The sequence below is a fragment of the Poeciliopsis prolifica genome, unplaced genomic scaffold (genome assembly GCF_027474105.1).
Source record: "Poeciliopsis prolifica strain line A6 unplaced genomic scaffold, Auburn_PproV2 SCAFFOLD008, whole genome shotgun sequence".
Taxonomy (NCBI): Eukaryota; Metazoa; Chordata; class Actinopteri; order Cyprinodontiformes; family Poeciliidae; genus Poeciliopsis; species Poeciliopsis prolifica.
This window is the reverse complement of record NW_026562383.1, coordinates 14279912-14298529: the sequence shown is the minus strand read 5'-3', so window position 1 is coordinate 14298529 and position 18618 is coordinate 14279912. Positions and strand designations below refer to the sequence as shown.

General features: G+C 39.5%; 2 protein-coding genes across 2 annotated transcripts in view; both read left to right on the top strand.

The window, feature by feature from the left end:
• The first annotated feature begins 623 nt into the window (after positions 1-623).
• Positions 624-13782, top strand: klhl14 (kelch-like family member 14). Its single transcript, XM_055032519.1, has 9 exons — positions 624-809; positions 1571-2471; positions 4068-4189; positions 8564-8653; positions 9115-9193; positions 9642-9832; positions 11296-11454; positions 12154-12311; positions 12558-13782. Exons 2-9 carry the CDS (start codon positions 1594-1596, stop codon positions 12696-12698), a joined length of 1818 nt encoding a protein of 605 aa, XP_054888494.1. The 5' UTR covers positions 624-809; positions 1571-1593; the 3' UTR covers positions 12699-13782.
• Positions 13783-18496: 4714 nt separating this feature from the next.
• Positions 18497-18618, top strand: part of LOC129361800 (voltage-dependent R-type calcium channel subunit alpha-1E-like) — a 58346-nt gene continuing 58224 nt past the window's right edge. Inside the window, 1 exon segment of the mRNA XM_055032910.1 lies at positions 18497-18597. The gene's annotated coding sequence lies outside the window, so the exon portion shown is untranslated.

Sequence of the window (18618 nt, the reverse complement as noted above, 5' to 3'; positions counted from 1 at the left end):
GGGTTATTTTGGCGATGGAGATTAAGGCAGGGGCTTTTTGTCATTTGTGCGAGACAAGCCATTCATCCATCCAGTTCACAGCCAAAAAAAGGCTGGTCCCAGAAATTAGCAGTTTCAGCTCAGCAGCAAAGTCGTCGGGCTGTGAAGGCAGAGAGAAATTGACTAATTAGCAATGCGCACTAAAACTTGACGGTTCTCTCTATAACAGCGAGGGAAAGAGTCGGGTTTTTTTTCCCTCTCCCCCCTTTTCTCTTTTCTTTCTTCCAAAGATGTTTGAAATCGCAGTCATTTACGCTCGACAGTTTTTACAATAGCCTTGAGCCATAATTTTGCGAGTCTCTCCAGCATCCATACCCCTGCATGGTCTCTCTCCACCGGCCATGCACGACCGTTTCTCTCCCCAACCGTGGATTTCCTATTACTCTCGTTACGACTCACTGAGCCCCAGGCCCAAGGATAATGATGTGTTGTTTCTTGGTAGCATAATTTGTCACACGTATATTTCTTCTTCTTCTTCTTCTCTTGCAGAAAGCACAGCTCCCTCTCACACACTCACACACTTCTTGTTAATTCAGAAGAACAAATGATCAACGTCAACAAATAGCCCGAAATAGTGACTTTGTGAGTTGGAATCAATGGTTATTTGGAGACACCTCGGAACAAAGAGTTTAAAGGAAAGGGATAGTCTTTAAAAAAAAAGAAAAACAACAACCAAAAAACAGAAGAACAAAGGAATATTGGGGAGATATTTGGATCCTGAGCCGTACTTTCTTTCTCTTTTTTTTTTTGGCGTGAAGAGCAGAAGTCAGGTAAGTTTGGTCTCTCTTCTCAGGAAAGCTGCTCACATCATTTAGTTGTGACAGGCGCTTTTAGGGACGACGCTACGGCATGTTTGGGTCCAAGTTTACGCACACCGATCCAGCTTGTATACGAGCATCGGAAACAACAACAAAAAAAAGCGACGCGTTATGTGTTTTAACTTTACCGAGAAATGCATTTGTGCGAATGTTATCCGAATACTCACGTCCGTTTTACGCCCGCACTGCCGCCGCTGCTGCTGCTGACGGCTCGGAGACAGAACTGATTGCTTTTGTATTTGACTCCGTAAATCAGTGTAATGTCCTCAGTGTGAGGGGTGTGTGCACTAAGACTGGAGAAAAGATAGCTGGATGCTGCATGTTGTTCGGGTCCAGCGCGGCGGAGGTAGGCGGCTCTCTCTCTTCCCCTCCTCCGGTTCCCCTCGACAACTTCAGCCGCGCCACGGAGAGGAAAAGCGCCGCAGCGTCTCCGGCTCCTCGGCTCCACGCCGAGCTCCGTACCCCCCCGGCTTTAAAAGCGTCTCGCACTTCAGCTGAGCATGCATAAGAGCGGCGCGTTGTGGGAAGTACTGCTGCGTTTCTGTTTGCTGCTTTACGACCAAGATCCCAAAGTTGGAGGCGCCAGAAGCCGCGCTGGCGGCAGCTTTTCCTAACCCGCTGCTCGGAATGGAAGATAACGTACTGAGAAATCGCTTGTAGTGCAGATGTTTGGTGTGTAAATAAATGGCTTGCATTGCTTATTTGTTGCCTAGGTGGCGTTCACAGTCAGGAAGTCATGTCCAGATCGGGTGATAGAACATCCACCTTTGACCCAACGCACAGTGACACCTTGCTGCATGGGCTCAACCTCCTGTGGAGAAAGCAGCTTTTCTGTGATGTGACTCTAACTGCCCAGGGACAGCAGTTTCACTGCCACAAAGCTGTGTTGGCGTCCTGCTCACAGTATTTCAGATCCCTCTTCTCCTCCCATAATGTGATCAGCAATGAGGGAAGCAAGGGGGATCAGGGCAGCAGTGGGACCCCCTCATCCTCCCCAGATGACAAGCTGGTGACCACCAGTGCCAGGCCCATCAACAACCTGGTCCTGCAGGGCTGCTCCTCCATCGGACTACGGCTAGTGCTGGAGTACCTCTACACTGCCAATGTTACTCTTTCCCTGGACACGGTGGAAGAGGTGCTTTCAGTCAGCAAGATCCTCAACATCCCCCAGATAACCAAGCTAAGTGTGCAGTTCCTCAATGATCAGATCTCTGTGCAGAACTACAAGCAAATCTGCAAGATTGCTGCCCTGCACGGGCTCGATGAGACCAAGAAGCTGGCCAACAAGTACCTGGTGGAGGACGTACTGCTGCTGAACTTTGAGGAGATGTGTGCAATGCTGGATGCTCTGCCTCCGCCAGTGGAGTCAGAACTGGCTCTCTTCCAGATGTCTGTCCTCTGGCTGGAGCATGACCGGGAGACGCGCATGCACTACGCTCCGGACCTCATGAAGAGGCTGCGCTTTGCCCTCATACCCGCCCCAGAGCTTGTGGAGAGGGTGCAATCTGTGGACTTCATGAGGAGTGACCCTGTGTGCCAGAAACTGCTGCTGGATGCCATGAACTACCACCTGATGCCATTCAGACAGCACTGCAGGCAGACCATGGCAAGCAGGTGAGGATAACAGAGGCAAAAAAGATATAAGCTCATAGACATTCATTCAAACAACTGAGTAATTGGGATGAGAGAGTAATTATGGTGCTAAAATATAACAACAAATGAAACTACAGCATATGAGACCAATTAGACCTTTGTGGGTTGATGGTCATATGATGAAGATGGTGGGGCGTTTCCTCTGTGTAGAGCTTTAATGTACTCCCTACTGCACTTCATTCATAACAGCAAAGCAGACATGTGTCAAACTCTGATGGGAAAAACACCTTTTTTCATTTCCTCAAATGTTTGTCACTCATTTTAAATGAATGTGGACGAGATGTAAAAATCTTTATGAATTTTCTGTGACTGATTGGAAGCGCCTTTATTAAACGGAGCCTGAAATGCTGAAATTGAGTTGTTGCCATGGTAATTACATGGTAATTGCACTGAATTTATGATCCAAATGAAAGAGTTTTCCTGGAATTGAAGTTAAATGGGAAAAAAAATGTAACAGAGGTTAATGCTCGTTTGGTGTATTTTCTCATAGCAATTTCTTCAGCTTGTGGGGAAAGTGATGTAGTATTTATGTTAAAACTATCCACACATTATATTCATGTTTGTCTGGATTGACAGTTTGAGAAGCAGCTTGTAGTAGATAGGTATTTACAATAAGTTGAGTGATTTTATAAAACTTTGCTACTTTCCTTTAGAATGATACATTTTTGTGTTTGTTAGTATCAGTGTCAGTCCTGTCGTACTATATTGTCTTTTTTTAATCATGTTGCAAGCTATATCTATTCCTTCCCTGCCCAAATAATAAATCTTTTCCCTCATAGTCACCCAAATGTGCAACAAATCAAGACTCCTCATAATTAGTTTAATATGGCAGTGTTTCTCTCCTCTCAATTAATCACTATTATTTATGTCCAAGACCTCATTTGCATATGAATTGCCCCAAAAACATTTCTGTAGGGCTTCCATATTGCGAGACATACACTAAAACCACAGCGATGTACCCAAGTGTGAAAAAATAAAAACAGAGCAGAAGAAAAGTGTTTTCATCTGAACATAAAGACGAGCTTCATTCATTGTTTTCATTGCGTATTGTGATAAATTTGTAGAACTGCACTGATGGTAATTTAGAATCCAACGATGGTAATTAATTTGCAGTAGAGGGTGCCGCTTTCAGGTTATAATTGATCTACGAAAAGCAGGAAACATCCAACAATTGGGTTGGAGAAGTCACATGAACGACTGTAGCCAATGAAATGGAGACAGTGTATAGTCAGGTTTATGTTCTGTGCTGTGCTTTTAGCCTCCAGCATGGCACCCTGCAGGACCATCCTCGCTTCACAGCTAATTGAAAACACATCTTTAGTGTACAATAACCATTCAGTAACACATCATAAGGATATATAGGCGATTGAGCAAATTTAGCTAATTGTAATGAATTTGCTCACGAGGTTTATTATAACCTCTTGTTATATGCAGATTGAAATTAAAAGTCAAAGCAAAACCTTTTTTCTTCTTTTTTTTTACATTAAATAATTGCAAAAATGTCCTGAATGCTTTTTTTTTTCCTTTCTCCAAAAACCTCCACCTCTGGCATTACAGAATCCGTTCCAATAAGCGAATGCTGCTCCTGGTGGGTGGTTTGCCTCCTGGACCCGATCGCCTTCCCAGCAATTTGGTCCAGTACTATGACGACGAGAAAAAGACATGGAAGATCCTCACAAGTGAGTTTGCAAAAGGCTCTTGCCTCCTGCACTCGAGGCGTCTTGTTTCAGTGGCTATTACAATGAGAAATAGTTGTTCCTGTGGATGACTTTAACACGGGTTAATTTCCGCAGAAAATGAGAGTAAGGAGTTCCCTAAATCCTTCAGGTAATAATGTATCACCATCACTTTTAATATAAGTTTTTAATCAGAGCGTGACTTCACAGCATTGTGGAGCTTCATGCCCGGGTTCCCTTGTTTTTGCTGAAATACGCTGGCGGGATGCATGATGAGATTTGCTGGGATCTAATGATCTATTGCAGGCAGAGACGGAACAATAAGAAATGACATCTGCCCTCGAAAGATTCTAAGAGTAACATGATTTTTCACTCACATTGATCAATGGTTGGATTAAATTACACTGTGAATACTGCTGCATTGGGTGGCAGTCAACTTGTTGACCTTGTGTCACTTGCAAGCTGAGTTAATGCACACGTTAATTGGCTTGATATGACAAATAAGAGATATATGAATTTAATTATCATCTTTAGACATGCTTGTCATGTTTTGTGTCCCTTTGAAGAAATGCTGGATCCAAAGAGGAGATATTTGAGACCTTTGAGAATGTGCAAACACATCCATACTGCTCTCACCTCTTTGGAGTGTCTGTATGTCTGCTCTCTGTCTTCTTTGACCTTTTGAGGCTCACCACTATATTTTTGCCACACTGCAAAGGTCAAGAGCAGAGTGACTGGGAAACTACATTTCTCCTTTGCATGCTCATCGCTGGACATATTGAGTTCTTGTCCCTTGTTTTTGTCGGAGTCATATCTCAGCTGCTTTTCTTCATTCATACATATTGTCCACTGCTCTGTTTTGTCTCTTTGAGGTAGGTGGAGCGGTTCAGACTTAAGTGTATCTGTTTTAATTTGTGTTTTTCTTTTCCTCTTCACCTTATTATGAGTCCTAAGCTGTCTTAGCAAAATAAAAAGATCTGCTGTTTTAGCTCATTTTTGGTCTGTAAGGGTTCATTTTTATCAGCGGAGGCATGCATATGAAGTTCACTGGTGTATATATTGTCATTTTCTCATTAAACTCACACTCACAGGCATAAACTGCAACAAGCAAAAGGTCAACAGGGATTTCTGATGCTCACGACTGAAAAGTTAACACTCAAATGGTCCGTGGCCAAGTGGAAGGACAAAACTGCAAAATCATCCCCTTAACACATCAGTGCCCACCTGATGTAGCTTCCTCACAATGGATGTGGAATAGAAGATTATTAACATTCAATCATAACTTTTCAATGAGGCGAAACCTGAGAGGGACAGCCTTTGATTAAGACATTCATCAACACAATTTAGGCAGAATCTGATTCCCCTCGCTGTGTCTGAGATGCCCGCTGCTTGCCGATTCTAGTGGAAAGTTTGCCATCTAGTGTACCCACAGCAGCGTGGCTGAACACAAGACAAAGGCAGGGAGAGATTCAGCCTACGTTAATGGGCAAAATTTGTCTCCCTTTCTGAAAACAACCTGCTCCAAAAAACTAAAACAAGGTTGTAACTACGGTATGTTTCCTTGTGGAACAAAGGAATTCTCCTTAGCTGGATTTGATCGTGTTGGTGTTAAAGGCATATAAGCAGCAGTGGTGCATTAGCTGTGAAATCATTCAACCAGCCAACACTGTGGCTTCTATGCAGAGGCTTCTGACTCCCTCTAGTGAGCCCTGGAGCTTATTGTACACTGCAGTGATACCCATCTTGTAGAGCACCTGGTCATTCTGCTCCCTCAATGACTGTTGACCCAGAGGGGTCAGTAAAAGGAAGGGAGCAAATGTCCATGTATATTGAGAGAGAGAGAGCACCTTGCAAAAGTATTCATACCCTATGAACTTTTTCATATTTTGTTACATTAGTTTTGAAAACATCAGTGTGTTTTCTAGAGAATTGTATGAGATAGCCCAAGACAAAGTTACACTTTTTGTTTATTTCCAGCCGCTCTCAGTTAATACTGTGTAGAACCACCTTTTGATGCTCTTACAAATGCAGGTCTTATGGGGAAAGTCTCTCCTGCTTTGTGCACTGATTTTGACTGGGTCATTCTTACACACAAATATGCTGTAATCTAAACTAGTCCACTGCAGCTCTGAGTGTTTGTCTAGTGTTATTTACCTGCTGGAAGATGCACATCCATTCATCTCTCAAGTCATTTCAGCTTCTAACAGGTTTTCCTTCAGAATTGCCCTGTTTTAAGCTCCAGACATTTTACCATCAACTCCAACCAACCTCTCTGAAAACAATCGCATGATGCTGCCACCACCATGTTTCATGGTGTTGTTCAAAGTGATGTGCAGTGTTACTTTTTCGGCTGTTTTGGCCTTATCTTACCAAATAACTTTCTTCTACATTTTCACAAACTACAGAATAATTTTTTAATGGCTTTCTTCTTGTCTATATTTCATAAAAGCTGAAGTTCTTCTGTCAACATTTTCCCCACAACCTGGATTGCAAATTATTTGCCAGGAAATTTGGTTTAGGTGGACTGGCATATATCAGTAGAGTTGCAGTTGTGCCATATTATTTCAGTTTTCAGATGAGAAACTGAACTATGCTTGCAAGATCTTTAAATCTATTATCTTAACTTCTCTACAACTTTATCCCTGACCTATCTGGTGTGTTTCTTCGTTTTTATGAGGCAGGGTCTTTTTCTCTAAAAATACCTTTTCTGGCCTTCACCGAACAGTAACTTTTATTATATCTCCCTACCTTTCCTTGGTTGCACTCAATTTTATTTATTGGGGCTCAATATGTATGCACTTCTGTCGGGGATAAAAGAAAAACAATGTATTATTTTCCTTCCATTTCATAATTGTTTTATTACTTGTAATTGGAACAGAAGTCTGCAACCTGTGGTTTCAGAGCTTTGAGTGGTTCTTTCATCCCACAATGAAAGAACCGACATTGGTTCTAGGTAACGGTAGCTAAAAATGATTAAGAACAATCTGATGATTTTTAATATAAAAATTCAAACAAATGCATGTTTTAACAGTTTTTCAGTTATTTCCATAATTGATTTCTACCACAAAATGACAAGAAATATACTTTTAGATCAATTTTTCTTGCCATCAGGTTGGTCACTATGTGCTTTTATTTAGTGAATAAAAGCACATGGTCTTCTACTAACACTGGCCCTAAACCACTAATTTAGCTGGACTGAAAGTGAACCTGGCTCTTTGGACACCTGGTGTACCTCATACATTTCTAGTCAAATATTTTGAACTGTATAGTGGTGGTCTGTCTTATTATTTATTTTCCTCACATTTTTCAACATTCACCAGAGTCTTTCAGATCTTCTTAGAATACCTTAAACTTTGACACTTAGACATTGTAGACCAAATAATCTTCTGTATCAGTACATGATTTTTTATTTTTTATTTTTGCAAGTACAGGCACTAGATACTAAATAAAAAGCTGCCGATCCGTGTCCTATATACTGCTGACTGAATGATAATGTAAATAGCATGTGAGAGAATTTGGCAGCTGTATGGAACCTCTCTTTGAGGTGCACTGAAGGCAGGCAGCCTAATCCCCTTCATCTGAGATAAAGCTGTGTTTAGCGTATGTAGCATTAGTTCCTATCTGAGACTTCCCCTCCCGTAGAGGACCAGCTCATGTCATCCAGCCTGAGTGAGATTGCAGGGAGAGGCCAATTGGAAAGAAATGAGATTCAAGGCTGTCTAATTTTGCAGCAACTGTGATCCATCAGGCGGTGGGGAGGTGACAGTGGAAATGACTGATGGAGACAGACAGGTGGGCTTTAACATTTCACTGATTTGTGCTCAAAAAGCACCGGGCCCGAGATTTATTGAGTGAACACGATCATGTTCATTATGACTGTCACCTAAGACCATTTCTCTACATCTCAATGGGGTCACTTCAGGAGAAGAAGATGGAGGAGAGACATGGAGCACAAAAACATACATAGAAGAAAAATCCTTCCTCAGCTGCAGTGAATGTCTAATGCCAAACACATAAAAAAAAGACCATGATATTCTGCAGTTTATCTTTATTGGAGCGACATAGCATATCTCTGGAAGATCTACTGCTGTGGCATATTTTAGCACAACACCAACTCTGCAATAATTAAAGCTGCACTTGAATTATCATTCTCATCTCAACATCAACATGTGCAAAATCTAAATTTTCATAACCGCTTCAATGCAATTCGTAGGTTTTAATTTGAACTTTCTGAAATATGCAAAAACCTTGGAATATCAGCCCATTCTACTCGCTTGACTATAAATAGCAGAACAGCAGAAAAGGTGTAATATGCAGTATGGTAGACGCTTCACTACATAGTACAGTAACTGACCTGTTTTTCTGTTTGCCATTTAGTAATGCCTTACAACAGCGCTCATCACTGCGTGGTAGAGGTGGAGAACTTCCTGCTGCTGCTGGGTGGAGAGGACCAGTGGAATCCAAACGGTACAGCACCATCACAAAATACTGTCACAGCAAACATTTGCATTGGTTCATATCTGTCAGAGGTGATGTACCTTCAGATGGTTGTAAACACTCATTCGAGGGTTAGATCAGCTGAGTGAACAAACAACATTCCAGTAAACACTTGTCATTAATTGGAACAGGAAGCTAACTGCAGGTATCACTGGAGTATTTATGGTCCCACCAGCACTTTTTGTGAAACACTGGTAGTGTTAACTGTTCAAAGCCAGGAGATTAAATCTAATCTTTCTAAACATTTGATAGTTCCCCACTTCCCCAAAGTCAGAATCAGACTTGTTTTGTCAAATTTAAGTACACAAATAAGAAATTTGACATTGGTCCTGCTATAATCTCACTAAATAATTTTAACTAATATAATAAAGATGAAGATATTTGAATGGCATCATTTATTTTGGCTTCTTTTTTTGTTTGCTCATTTCCAGGGAAGCACAGTACAAATTTCGTCAGCCGCTATGATCCCAGATTCAACAGCTGGATTCAGCTGCCTCCCATGCAGGAAAGGTTTGTAACTTTTTCTTTTAAGTTTAAAAGAGACAAGTTTAGAAAAGAGCCAGTTGTAAACATCACTGAAAATTGAGTAAAAATAGTTTTTTTTAACTATTAGCATAACGCAGCTTCTTTCACTCCAGAAAAAGAACAGTTTGCCAAAGACATTTGCTCACAGTTTGAAGAGCATACAGCATTTCTTGAATGTCTTTCACTTTGTAACACTGCAACACGGGTTTTAGTTCACAAGATAGGTTTTACCTTTATATTGAAGCAGCACTTAAAGTCATTGTTGCAATAGCCTGACTTATCTCGTGACATGTTTACATATATAAAAATGTGAGAGTTCCTATGTTCTCATCCCCTACATCAAAACAGAGAAGACAGAAGCATAAAAGTGTGATAGGGTTTTATATAGAGATGATGTTGCATGTTTGACTCCTCCCCCTTTCTTCCTCCTCAGGAGAGCCAGTTTCTTTGCCTGCCGCCTGGATAAGCACCTGTATGTAATTGGAGGTCGGAATGAGACGGGCTACCTCTCCAGCGTGGAGTCCTACAACCTGGAGACGAACGAGTGGAATTATGTGTCATCTCTGCCACAGCCTTTAGCTGCACATGCAGGAGCAGTGCATAATGGCAAGATCTACATATCAGGTCAGGAAAAATAGGTTACCTGTAAACTATGGTTACCAAACATTTGCTTTATAAGGCATACTGCTGCTAGAAGATATCAGGTGTTTGATCACAATAAATCATTATGAATTGCAAACTATTACTGAAACAGAAGCTCAGAAATTACATTTTAAAAAAATCTTGTATAAATAACATATGTTACACGTCAGGCAAAGAAACATTATAATGTTGCATTAATAAAAAATTTAAAGTGAGTCAGAATAATTATTTAAAAGATGTCATAATCCAGCTGCACACTCCCACATGTTTTTCACTGTTAAATGCAGCCACAGACAACATTGACAAGCAGCTTTGTCTTGTAAATTTTGCATATTTACAGTTGCATCCTTTGAAACGTACAATCATAACTTCATTTTAAAAACCTGTGTTGAAACAAGCATATAAAATAAAACATGAATGTCAAAACAACAATACTTTTATAATGGTACCTATCGCACCTTTTCATATTTGCCACATTGCAGCTAAAAACTGTAATTCAAACAAAATAAAGATTACAAAGTGTGGACTGCATTTTGGTCACCACCTCTGCAATTTGCAAGACAGGTCACTCAGTTTGGATGGAGAGCTTTTCTGAGTAGCAATTTTCAAGTCTTGCTAAAGACTTTCACTTGCATTTAGGATTTCAATTGAGCCATTTCAACTCACAACCATGCTTTCATCTATAGTAGGCAGCCATATTTTCACCCTGCTGAATGAGGATTTGCATTGTATTCATATGCATCCATCCATATTCTTATCAACTCTGTTCCACCTCTCCAACTCTGAAAAACAAATCGTCTCCCCCATTTTCACAGTGGGGATGACGTGTTCAGAACACTGTTAGAGTGTGCAGGACAAGCAAGAACACATTTCTGATGCATTTAGTAACACAAAGAGAGGTAGGCTAAAATCTACTCAATCATCTAATGTAAAATCTTCACAACCACCCTGGTTCCTGTTATTATTTGTTTTGAAAGTACATGTTTGCTTCAGGGGCCTTTCACTTTCATTTGAGCCGTCATTCAAATGCAGAATGTCACAAACTGAAACCTTATCGTTTTCTGCCAGATCTTAGTAGCACTGACTCATCAGTACTCCAGTCATTGTGGCAACATTAAAACATGCAAACAAAGACACCAGCCTGTTTGAACAAAACAGATGGGAGAAGCAGCCATTAAATGTGACACATCATAATCTATTAGAGTAAAAAAAAGAAAAAAAAAATTGACTCAGCAAAAGATCCAAATATACTCCAATAGAGGCAAATGTGATTCGATCAAAAATGTATAATCTTTCTCCATGCCTTAAAATCATTAGGTATTCCTTGCATTTCTTTCATTGAATGGTTTTATCTCATTATGTAGTGCAAAGCACAGGCACTGCATTTTTGCAAAAGTTATATTTTGACTGTATTAACAAAACAGGCTTTTGATTACATGTTACAGGTGGAGTACATAATGGCGAGTATGTGTCCTGGCTCTACTGCTATGACCCCGTAATGGATGTTTGGGCTAGAAAACAAGACATGAACACAAAGCGCGCCATTCACGTCCTGGCTGGGATGAACGATCGTCTGTATGCCATCGGTGGAAACCATTTGAAAGGTGAGCGCTCAGACTTTTCAGAAAATGACGAAGGTTCGCGATTTGTGCTCTCTGTTGCAGTTGTGTACAAATCGTTTGGCTACTATGTCTGGTGCTGGCCTTCGTCACCTTGTGAACCCTTATTCTACCATTGAGAATGCAAAATCTGAAACAGAACTGATGATACAAAGAAATCTTTGAATCTGCAGACAGAAAGTAAATGCGAGCATCTGTTTTTTTTTTTTTTTTTTTTTTTTACAACTTTCCTAACAGGCTCTGAGAAGCAAAGGAAATTAAATAGCCAATTTTTGTTTTTATAGAAATGTATGGTTTAGAATGAAATGTTGGCAACTTGAATGTGTTCCAACAGTGTCTATGGGTTGTTCATAACGTAGTTATTTGATTTTTTAAGACTACCTTATATGTTTTGTTACATTTTTGTGCCAGTTGCCAGGCAGTGCAACCAGATGACACCAGAACTACTTGTTCATTTGTGTTCCTCTCAATACAGATTTGTTCACAAAGGTACTCAACATTGCCCTTTTCAACATGCCCACACAAAAAAAGCAGAAAGAAAACTGAGAAAACACAGAAACAAATAATTGATTTTTCTACTGGGAGACTTTTATTTTAATCTCACAATATAAGGTTGATTGTAAAATATAGAACGTCTGCACAGTTTACACATTCTTCCTTTTCTTCCTTCTTTTGCTTGGACAGGTTTCTCCCATCTTGATGTTATGTTGGTTGAGTGTTATGACCCAAAAGCTGACCAGTGGAACATCCTCCAGACACCGATACTGGAGGGCCGCAGTGGTCCGGGCTGCGCCGTTTTGGATGATAGCATCTTCCTCGTGGGTGGCTACAGCTGGAGCATGGTAGTAAATGTACTTTACAGTAAATAAAAACAGTAACCTGTAGACACATTATATCCAGACATATTAATGCATGCTGTAATCTTCAGAAGTGTTTTCTTATAAATGTTTAAAACCATTCATCATTTTCCACCTTTCAAGTTTGTGTTGGTCCATCAAATGAAATCCCAACAAAACATAAAACATTGAGGTTACAAATCCAAACATTGAAAGGAATAAAAGAGATGATCTGATGTTCCCCTTCCACAGGGTGCCTACAAGTCTTCAACCATCTGCTACAGCCCAGAGAAGGGAACGTGGACGGAGCTGGAAGGAGAAGTGGCGGAGCCTTTGGCAGGCCCAGCCTGCTCCACAGTCATCCTCCCCGCCTGCCTTCCTTTCAACAAATGACAACTAATCCAGCCAATGGCCAGTGAGGGGGACGAGCAGCAGCAGGGCGACTGGGGGGAGGACCACCAATAAACAAAACATTTGTCAAGAATTTTGTGACAGAAGCCCTCCAGCTTTAGCCCGGTTGTGGTGTAAAAGTTATTTTTTTACAGGTTTGACAAGAGCACTTTCATTATTCTCTACAGATGACTTGAGAGGGGGGAGAGGATGAGTTAACTCATGTATCTAAATGAGTTGTCTGTTCTGAGAAAGAGTCTGTTCCATACTTAATTTTATTTATTTAAACAGTTTGAAAGTGTTTTTGGCTTCTCTTCCATCGCACGCATAATGTCGAACCGAATTATAGCATTTCAGATCCATTGTATCTTGTACACAGTAGAGGCATCATCACCAGATTACGTTTTAAGGAGGCTCGGTGAATTAAAAGTGTATAAATATTCAAAGGTTATGTTGGTACTCATTGCTCTCTGTCCGGATTGTTCACTTGCGTAACAAACACTTTGTCTCTTTAGGAAAATGTACATATTTGAGCATCTGAAAGGGACACTTCCAGAAAACTGTTGGCAAACAGAAAGAGTGAACTAAAGAGCTGCTCCAAGTTGGTATTTTAATTTGTCTTGATAATGTACACTTAAACTGATTTGTTTTTTTTTTGTTTGTTTTTTTACAAGTTAATTCTTGCCAGACGTTTGTGGCAACTGGTCTTGATGCGACAACGAAGCTGCTTAAGAATCATCATTGGTGACTCATCTTATAATGACACTAATATTGTTCAATGTTGGTACAATCAATTTGGATTTGCTAAACAGTATAATTTTCTGGGTAAATATATGTGGAAGATATTTGGGGTGTTCGTTCTCGAAGTTTGCAGATGCAGGTCTGTTTATGAGACCAAATGGCTTAATTGTTTAATGTAATTAAAAAGCAAGAGAGCATACAGTGGTCTTTGATGCACTTTCAACTCAGCAAAATTCACTGATTTGTACATTAAATCAATGTGCCGTGTTTAAGAGATATCTTCTGTGCAAATGAATCCAGTCTTGTCAACGTTATTAGGTTGAATAAAATTGACTCTAAATATTAACGCTGTTGAATTCTGTAATTAAAAAAAAAGTTGTTGATTTCATTATTGTATATAAAGCGCCTGCAGTGAAACATTTTTGTGCACTCAACTTTGGATTTATTCTCAAATCCTGTTAAGTATTTGGCATTTTAGAAAAAAAAAATAAAATAAAATGATTGATGATCAAAATGACTCTGTGATGATATTCTCAAAAAGAGAACTTGGAATAAATATGATGGATATGCTCTCAAATATTTTTTGTTTTTTTACAGTCTTTATCTGATTTTTTTTATGCTCTGTCAATACTTTTGACAAGCCCCTTTTATTAAATGCGTAGTACTTGTATTTCACAGGGTCGGAACTCACAAAATGTAATTGTTTCGTTTTGAACAAAGTCTCTAGATTGGCAGGGTTGAATCTATCTAATTTGCCAATGGATAAAAAAGTTTTCTCAGGACTGAAACCTAGTCAATATAGCACCAAGTCACTCATTTGGTTGTGATCCTTCTTGAAAATAATATGGCGACAGTGGACAGGTAGTTGCCCTTAATAATTTATAAAGTACAAGCAATAAAATGTATATAAATGCAAAATGCAACTGATCAATCTCTTCCAAATGCATCACATAATAAATAGTAGCTATAAATAAAATCATGTTACGTCTGAAAACACAATTAACTGCAGTATCTAGCAGGAGTCAGTATGGGGTCCCGATCTGTTTATTGCGTAGAATTGATTTGATGCCACCCTTCAATCATTCTATGGCGTTTGTCAGCAAGTGACCAATTGGCGGTCGTAATATGACCCGAAGACCACGCCCCTTATCTGGAGGAACTCAACCTGCAACATCGTAGCCAGGGTGTATCATCCCTAACCTGCTGCAGACATCGAGATTTCCAGGAAAATAATATGAAATCATGATCAAACATTGTCAGTATGGAGCATGCAACCCCATCAGCCGTCACCCAGAGCATGTCGAAGGCGAAATACAAGTTATTACATTTCTAAAACCTAAACAGTCTGGAATAATGCAAGAAATGGATCAAGGCCTGCAGCCAACCTGCATCACAGTTGAGTGAAACCGTGATACAGGGTGACTACCACATGTCATCCTGAATTGTATAAATTCCAATGGTAGCTCAATGGCAGCATGACAACGCTGCAGTAACTCCAGTATTTACAGTTAAGGACCTTTTTATGCTACTGTTTATTTTTAAGCATTTTCCTGATGGCAGATTTTCACAAGCCAGTATTATTTATAAGTAATACTCACCTGTTTTGAATGTGCAAAATGCATTGGACACAACTTTCACTCACATCCAATGAGACTCAATTTTCCTCTGGCTGCAGAAGTCTTGGACTTTAATTTTGATTTCTCCATTGTTTCCCGCTAATAACCTTACAGGACTAATGTAGGACATTGGAGAATTTTCATTCATGTCATTTTGGCCTTAGTGTTAGTTGATGCGGAAAAACCTACTCAAAATATGCATCACATTGAGTTTCACTACTTCTGCAACATTGTTTGTTTATTGAAGATTTGCTCTACTCCTGCCTGGGGCCAGAGCCCGCATCATACCGAAATGCTTCAGAATTTGAAGTCTCTTAGACCAATAGACTTCAAATACCAAATTATAATGGTCTAACAGGTGATGCAATAATATTGGGGCGAATTAGAAAAAAAATTGGGCTAGTTACAAAAGAAATGGCTAAATTTTAATATTGATTTTTATTTAAAAAACAAAACAAAAGTATCATTAATTAATAGGGTAATTTAAAAATAAATTTGTCTTATTTGGGAAATTTTAAATTTTATTGATTTGGAAATCAATAGAAAGGGTGTTTGGAAAAAAAGGTGTAAGATCTAATAAAGGACACAACAATATGCTTTCAACTGATTTTTAAAACTTAGTGAAGGATAGAAAGAACAGGACAGTTCAAATTAAACCAATTATTAAATTCTCACTATTCTTCCATAAATCCATATATCTGACAGAAATGCTCAGCCCTGCTCTTACAGTCTAGAGATAGTTAAACACTTAAGTGATGATTGGGGGAAAAGGCTACATAGCTGTCAGCAGAAGGAGAAGAATGAAGAGCAACACTGATTTGATTAAGACAAAGACACGCAAAGCGATCCACTGAGGAAAATCAAGAGATTTAGACAGGTAGCAAGAGCTTTAATGTGAACGTCTAGCACGTGTGGATTTGAAGTCTTCATTTCTCCTCCAGTGTCGGTGGCGGCAGATGGTTTCTGCTCTGCTCAGAGTCCCACTCATGCTCAGCCCTGGGAATAACAGGATTGGTTTAAAAAGAACATGAGTGACCTTTTAATTATTACATAGACCATTCTGGCTCTGTTTTAATCAAAGACAAACTATTCTCTGTAATAAGCTCTACTGGTGTAATTATACCTGATGAAGATAAATCTCCTCCCAAAAACCAAGGGTTGCATCCTTCTGATCCAGAGAAGGAAGCTTCCAAAAACCTTTTTTTTTCCAAAACTTGGCATACATGCTAGAACAGAGTGAATGTAAAAGAATAGAATAAAATTACAAATTTGAACTGTATGAATAGAGTACCTAAAAAGCACCAGAAGAGGGCCCAAGTATAAATGAACTAAACTAGACAAAAATGGTTTCAAAACATAAATTCTGTTATGTGTATTTTAAAGCAATCTTGTTGTCATGGTTTGTAAAGATGGAGGACCCAAAAGCAGATAGGAAACAGGCAAGGTTGTGTGATGGTGAGTTTAATAAAAAAGAGTTCAGCAAACTCCATGAAGCTGAACTCCAAATTAAGGTAGTGCAGAGAACGAGACAAAACAGGTACACAGCAGCAGACAAGACAGAAGGTGTTATGAGGATCTGACAATGTCTGAAACGGGGAGGAATAAATGAACAGGAAGCAGCTAAAATGACAAAATAACAACACAGAAGGGAAACCATGGAGTCACAGTAAAATTAACAAAATAATTAAGAAAAAAACAAACAAAAAAGAAACAAGAATAGACCAACACAGGAATGATTGAAAACATAAAACTGAAGACAGAACAGCTGCAACACAAAAGAAACGATTGAAAACTAAGAAGCCAAAATCAAAAACCACACAAAACCAAAGATCAACAATTATTTCTGTGTTAAAGACTTCAACCATAAGGAGGAAAAACTACAAATAAAATAAAGCAGAACTTAAACTAATTTCTAATAACAGTTCAAATCCTAAAAGAAAAATGAGAAAAATAAGAACATTTACAAGCATTTTGCTCCATGGCAGATTTCTTTGGCTTTTTGTCATATTTACATCAGACCATCAAGCTAATCAAAGACATCTAATGAGTAATATATCCAGACCAAATAATTGGCTGAGCCCCTTGAGTTGCAACAGTTTCAGTCAAGTGTTTATGAAAACTGCCAATTTGTGTTTATTAAATCACCATGGAGGAATTTTGCCCGTTTTTCTCAATTCAGCCCCACTGGAGGGTTTTGGGGACTGGCAGGTGTGGATAACTTCATCCTCTTGATAAATTCAATTACCATTTAAAAACTGTTTTTTTCCATTTGCTTTTTTTATTGATGAAAAATGTACTTGTATTTGAAATATGTAAGTGTGACACAACACAAGGAGCTTTAAACCAAATGTGAAATAATTTATTTATTTATCATTTGACATTTAAATGTTTAAAAAGGTCATGCAAATGTTGATATGTTGCAAACCTTTTTCTTTGTCACATTTTGTCATTCAAAAGGTTTAAGATGATGTGTGACACAATGCTTTTTTTTGGGTGTGCTTTAAAAAAAACACCTTACTTAATACATAAACACTGTTTGCAATTAAAGTGAACTATTTTCAGCTTTAAAAAAATAATAACATACTGAAAACATCAAAACATTTCATTAACCAATAAAATGTTGGTTTGTTTCAAGGGGAAAATGATGACCAATGAAATGATGAGGAACAAGCTCTTATGTACAACTCAGCAGTTATTTGTCATTAAAAATGATTCATCAAATGGTGAGAAGACGGCGTAGTGAGTCATTATTAGTTTCATAAATACAGTTTATTATTTAGCAAGCTTCTCCTCTGTGGTGTTTTAGCAGCTCGTGAAACTACAGTAAAGGATTGAAATAAGAATGTAATTGTTTCCTTTAGTCAGTCAGTTCATCTGGGTCACTTAACATCTAATACGTCATCATTTGTTTTCTTATTTGTGTGTGTTGGGATTTTTTTGATTTGCTGTTTTGAGATAAAATGTAAAAACCTTTTCTCTCTTTTTTTTTGTTGGTGTTTTCAGCGGAGTGGAAAGAGTGTGGCTTTAGCTCACCATCTAGTGGTACATATCAGAGTTATTTGCACCCACATTGCTGCTCCACATAGAGAATAAACACCTGTTGCAGTTTCTCCATCAGCCTCCCCTCCGGCCCCTCCGGCCCCTCCGGCCCCTCCGGCCCATTATTGTCCCTCCCTCAACCGGTGATCTGAGAATAACCGCCAAACTCTCCCAGTGAAGTTTTGGAGCCACGTCCCTGCGCGTCGCAATCCGCACAACCAAGTGACTCATATCACGGGCAGCCGGTTTGCGCGAAGATGGTCGGGATTATTTCCTCGCCTCACATCTTGTCTCCACGCGTGTTTACGCTCATGTGTGCCACACGGCTCTGGCTCCCAGCCACCCAACGGTATTTATAGCCATACAGCGGCGACCAGCAGCACTCAGGGAGAAACCTTCCCCTGAGCATCAAACTTGGACCGGATTGAGTGACAGACAGACGCCAGGAGGGAGGGGGCATGGATTCAGGATCCGGCTCAGGATGAAGGAGCGCGCCGCGCCTCAAGGTAAGCCGATCAGATCCATTG

What these genes read in the sequence shown, in the direction of transcription:
- klhl14 (XM_055032519.1), top strand. Translation starts at nt 1,594, where the DNA reads ATGTCCAGATCGGGTGATAGAACATCCACCTTTGACCCAACGCACAGT. An exon ending in AGGCAGACCATGGCAAGCAG is followed by an intron (nt 2,472 to 4,067) that starts GTGAGGATAACA and finishes CTGGCATTACAG; the next exon opens with AATCCGTTCCAATAAGCGAA. An exon ending in TGGCAAGATCTACATATCAG is followed by an intron (nt 9,833 to 11,295) that starts GTCAGGAAAAAT and finishes TACATGTTACAG; the next exon opens with GTGGAGTACATAATGGCGAG.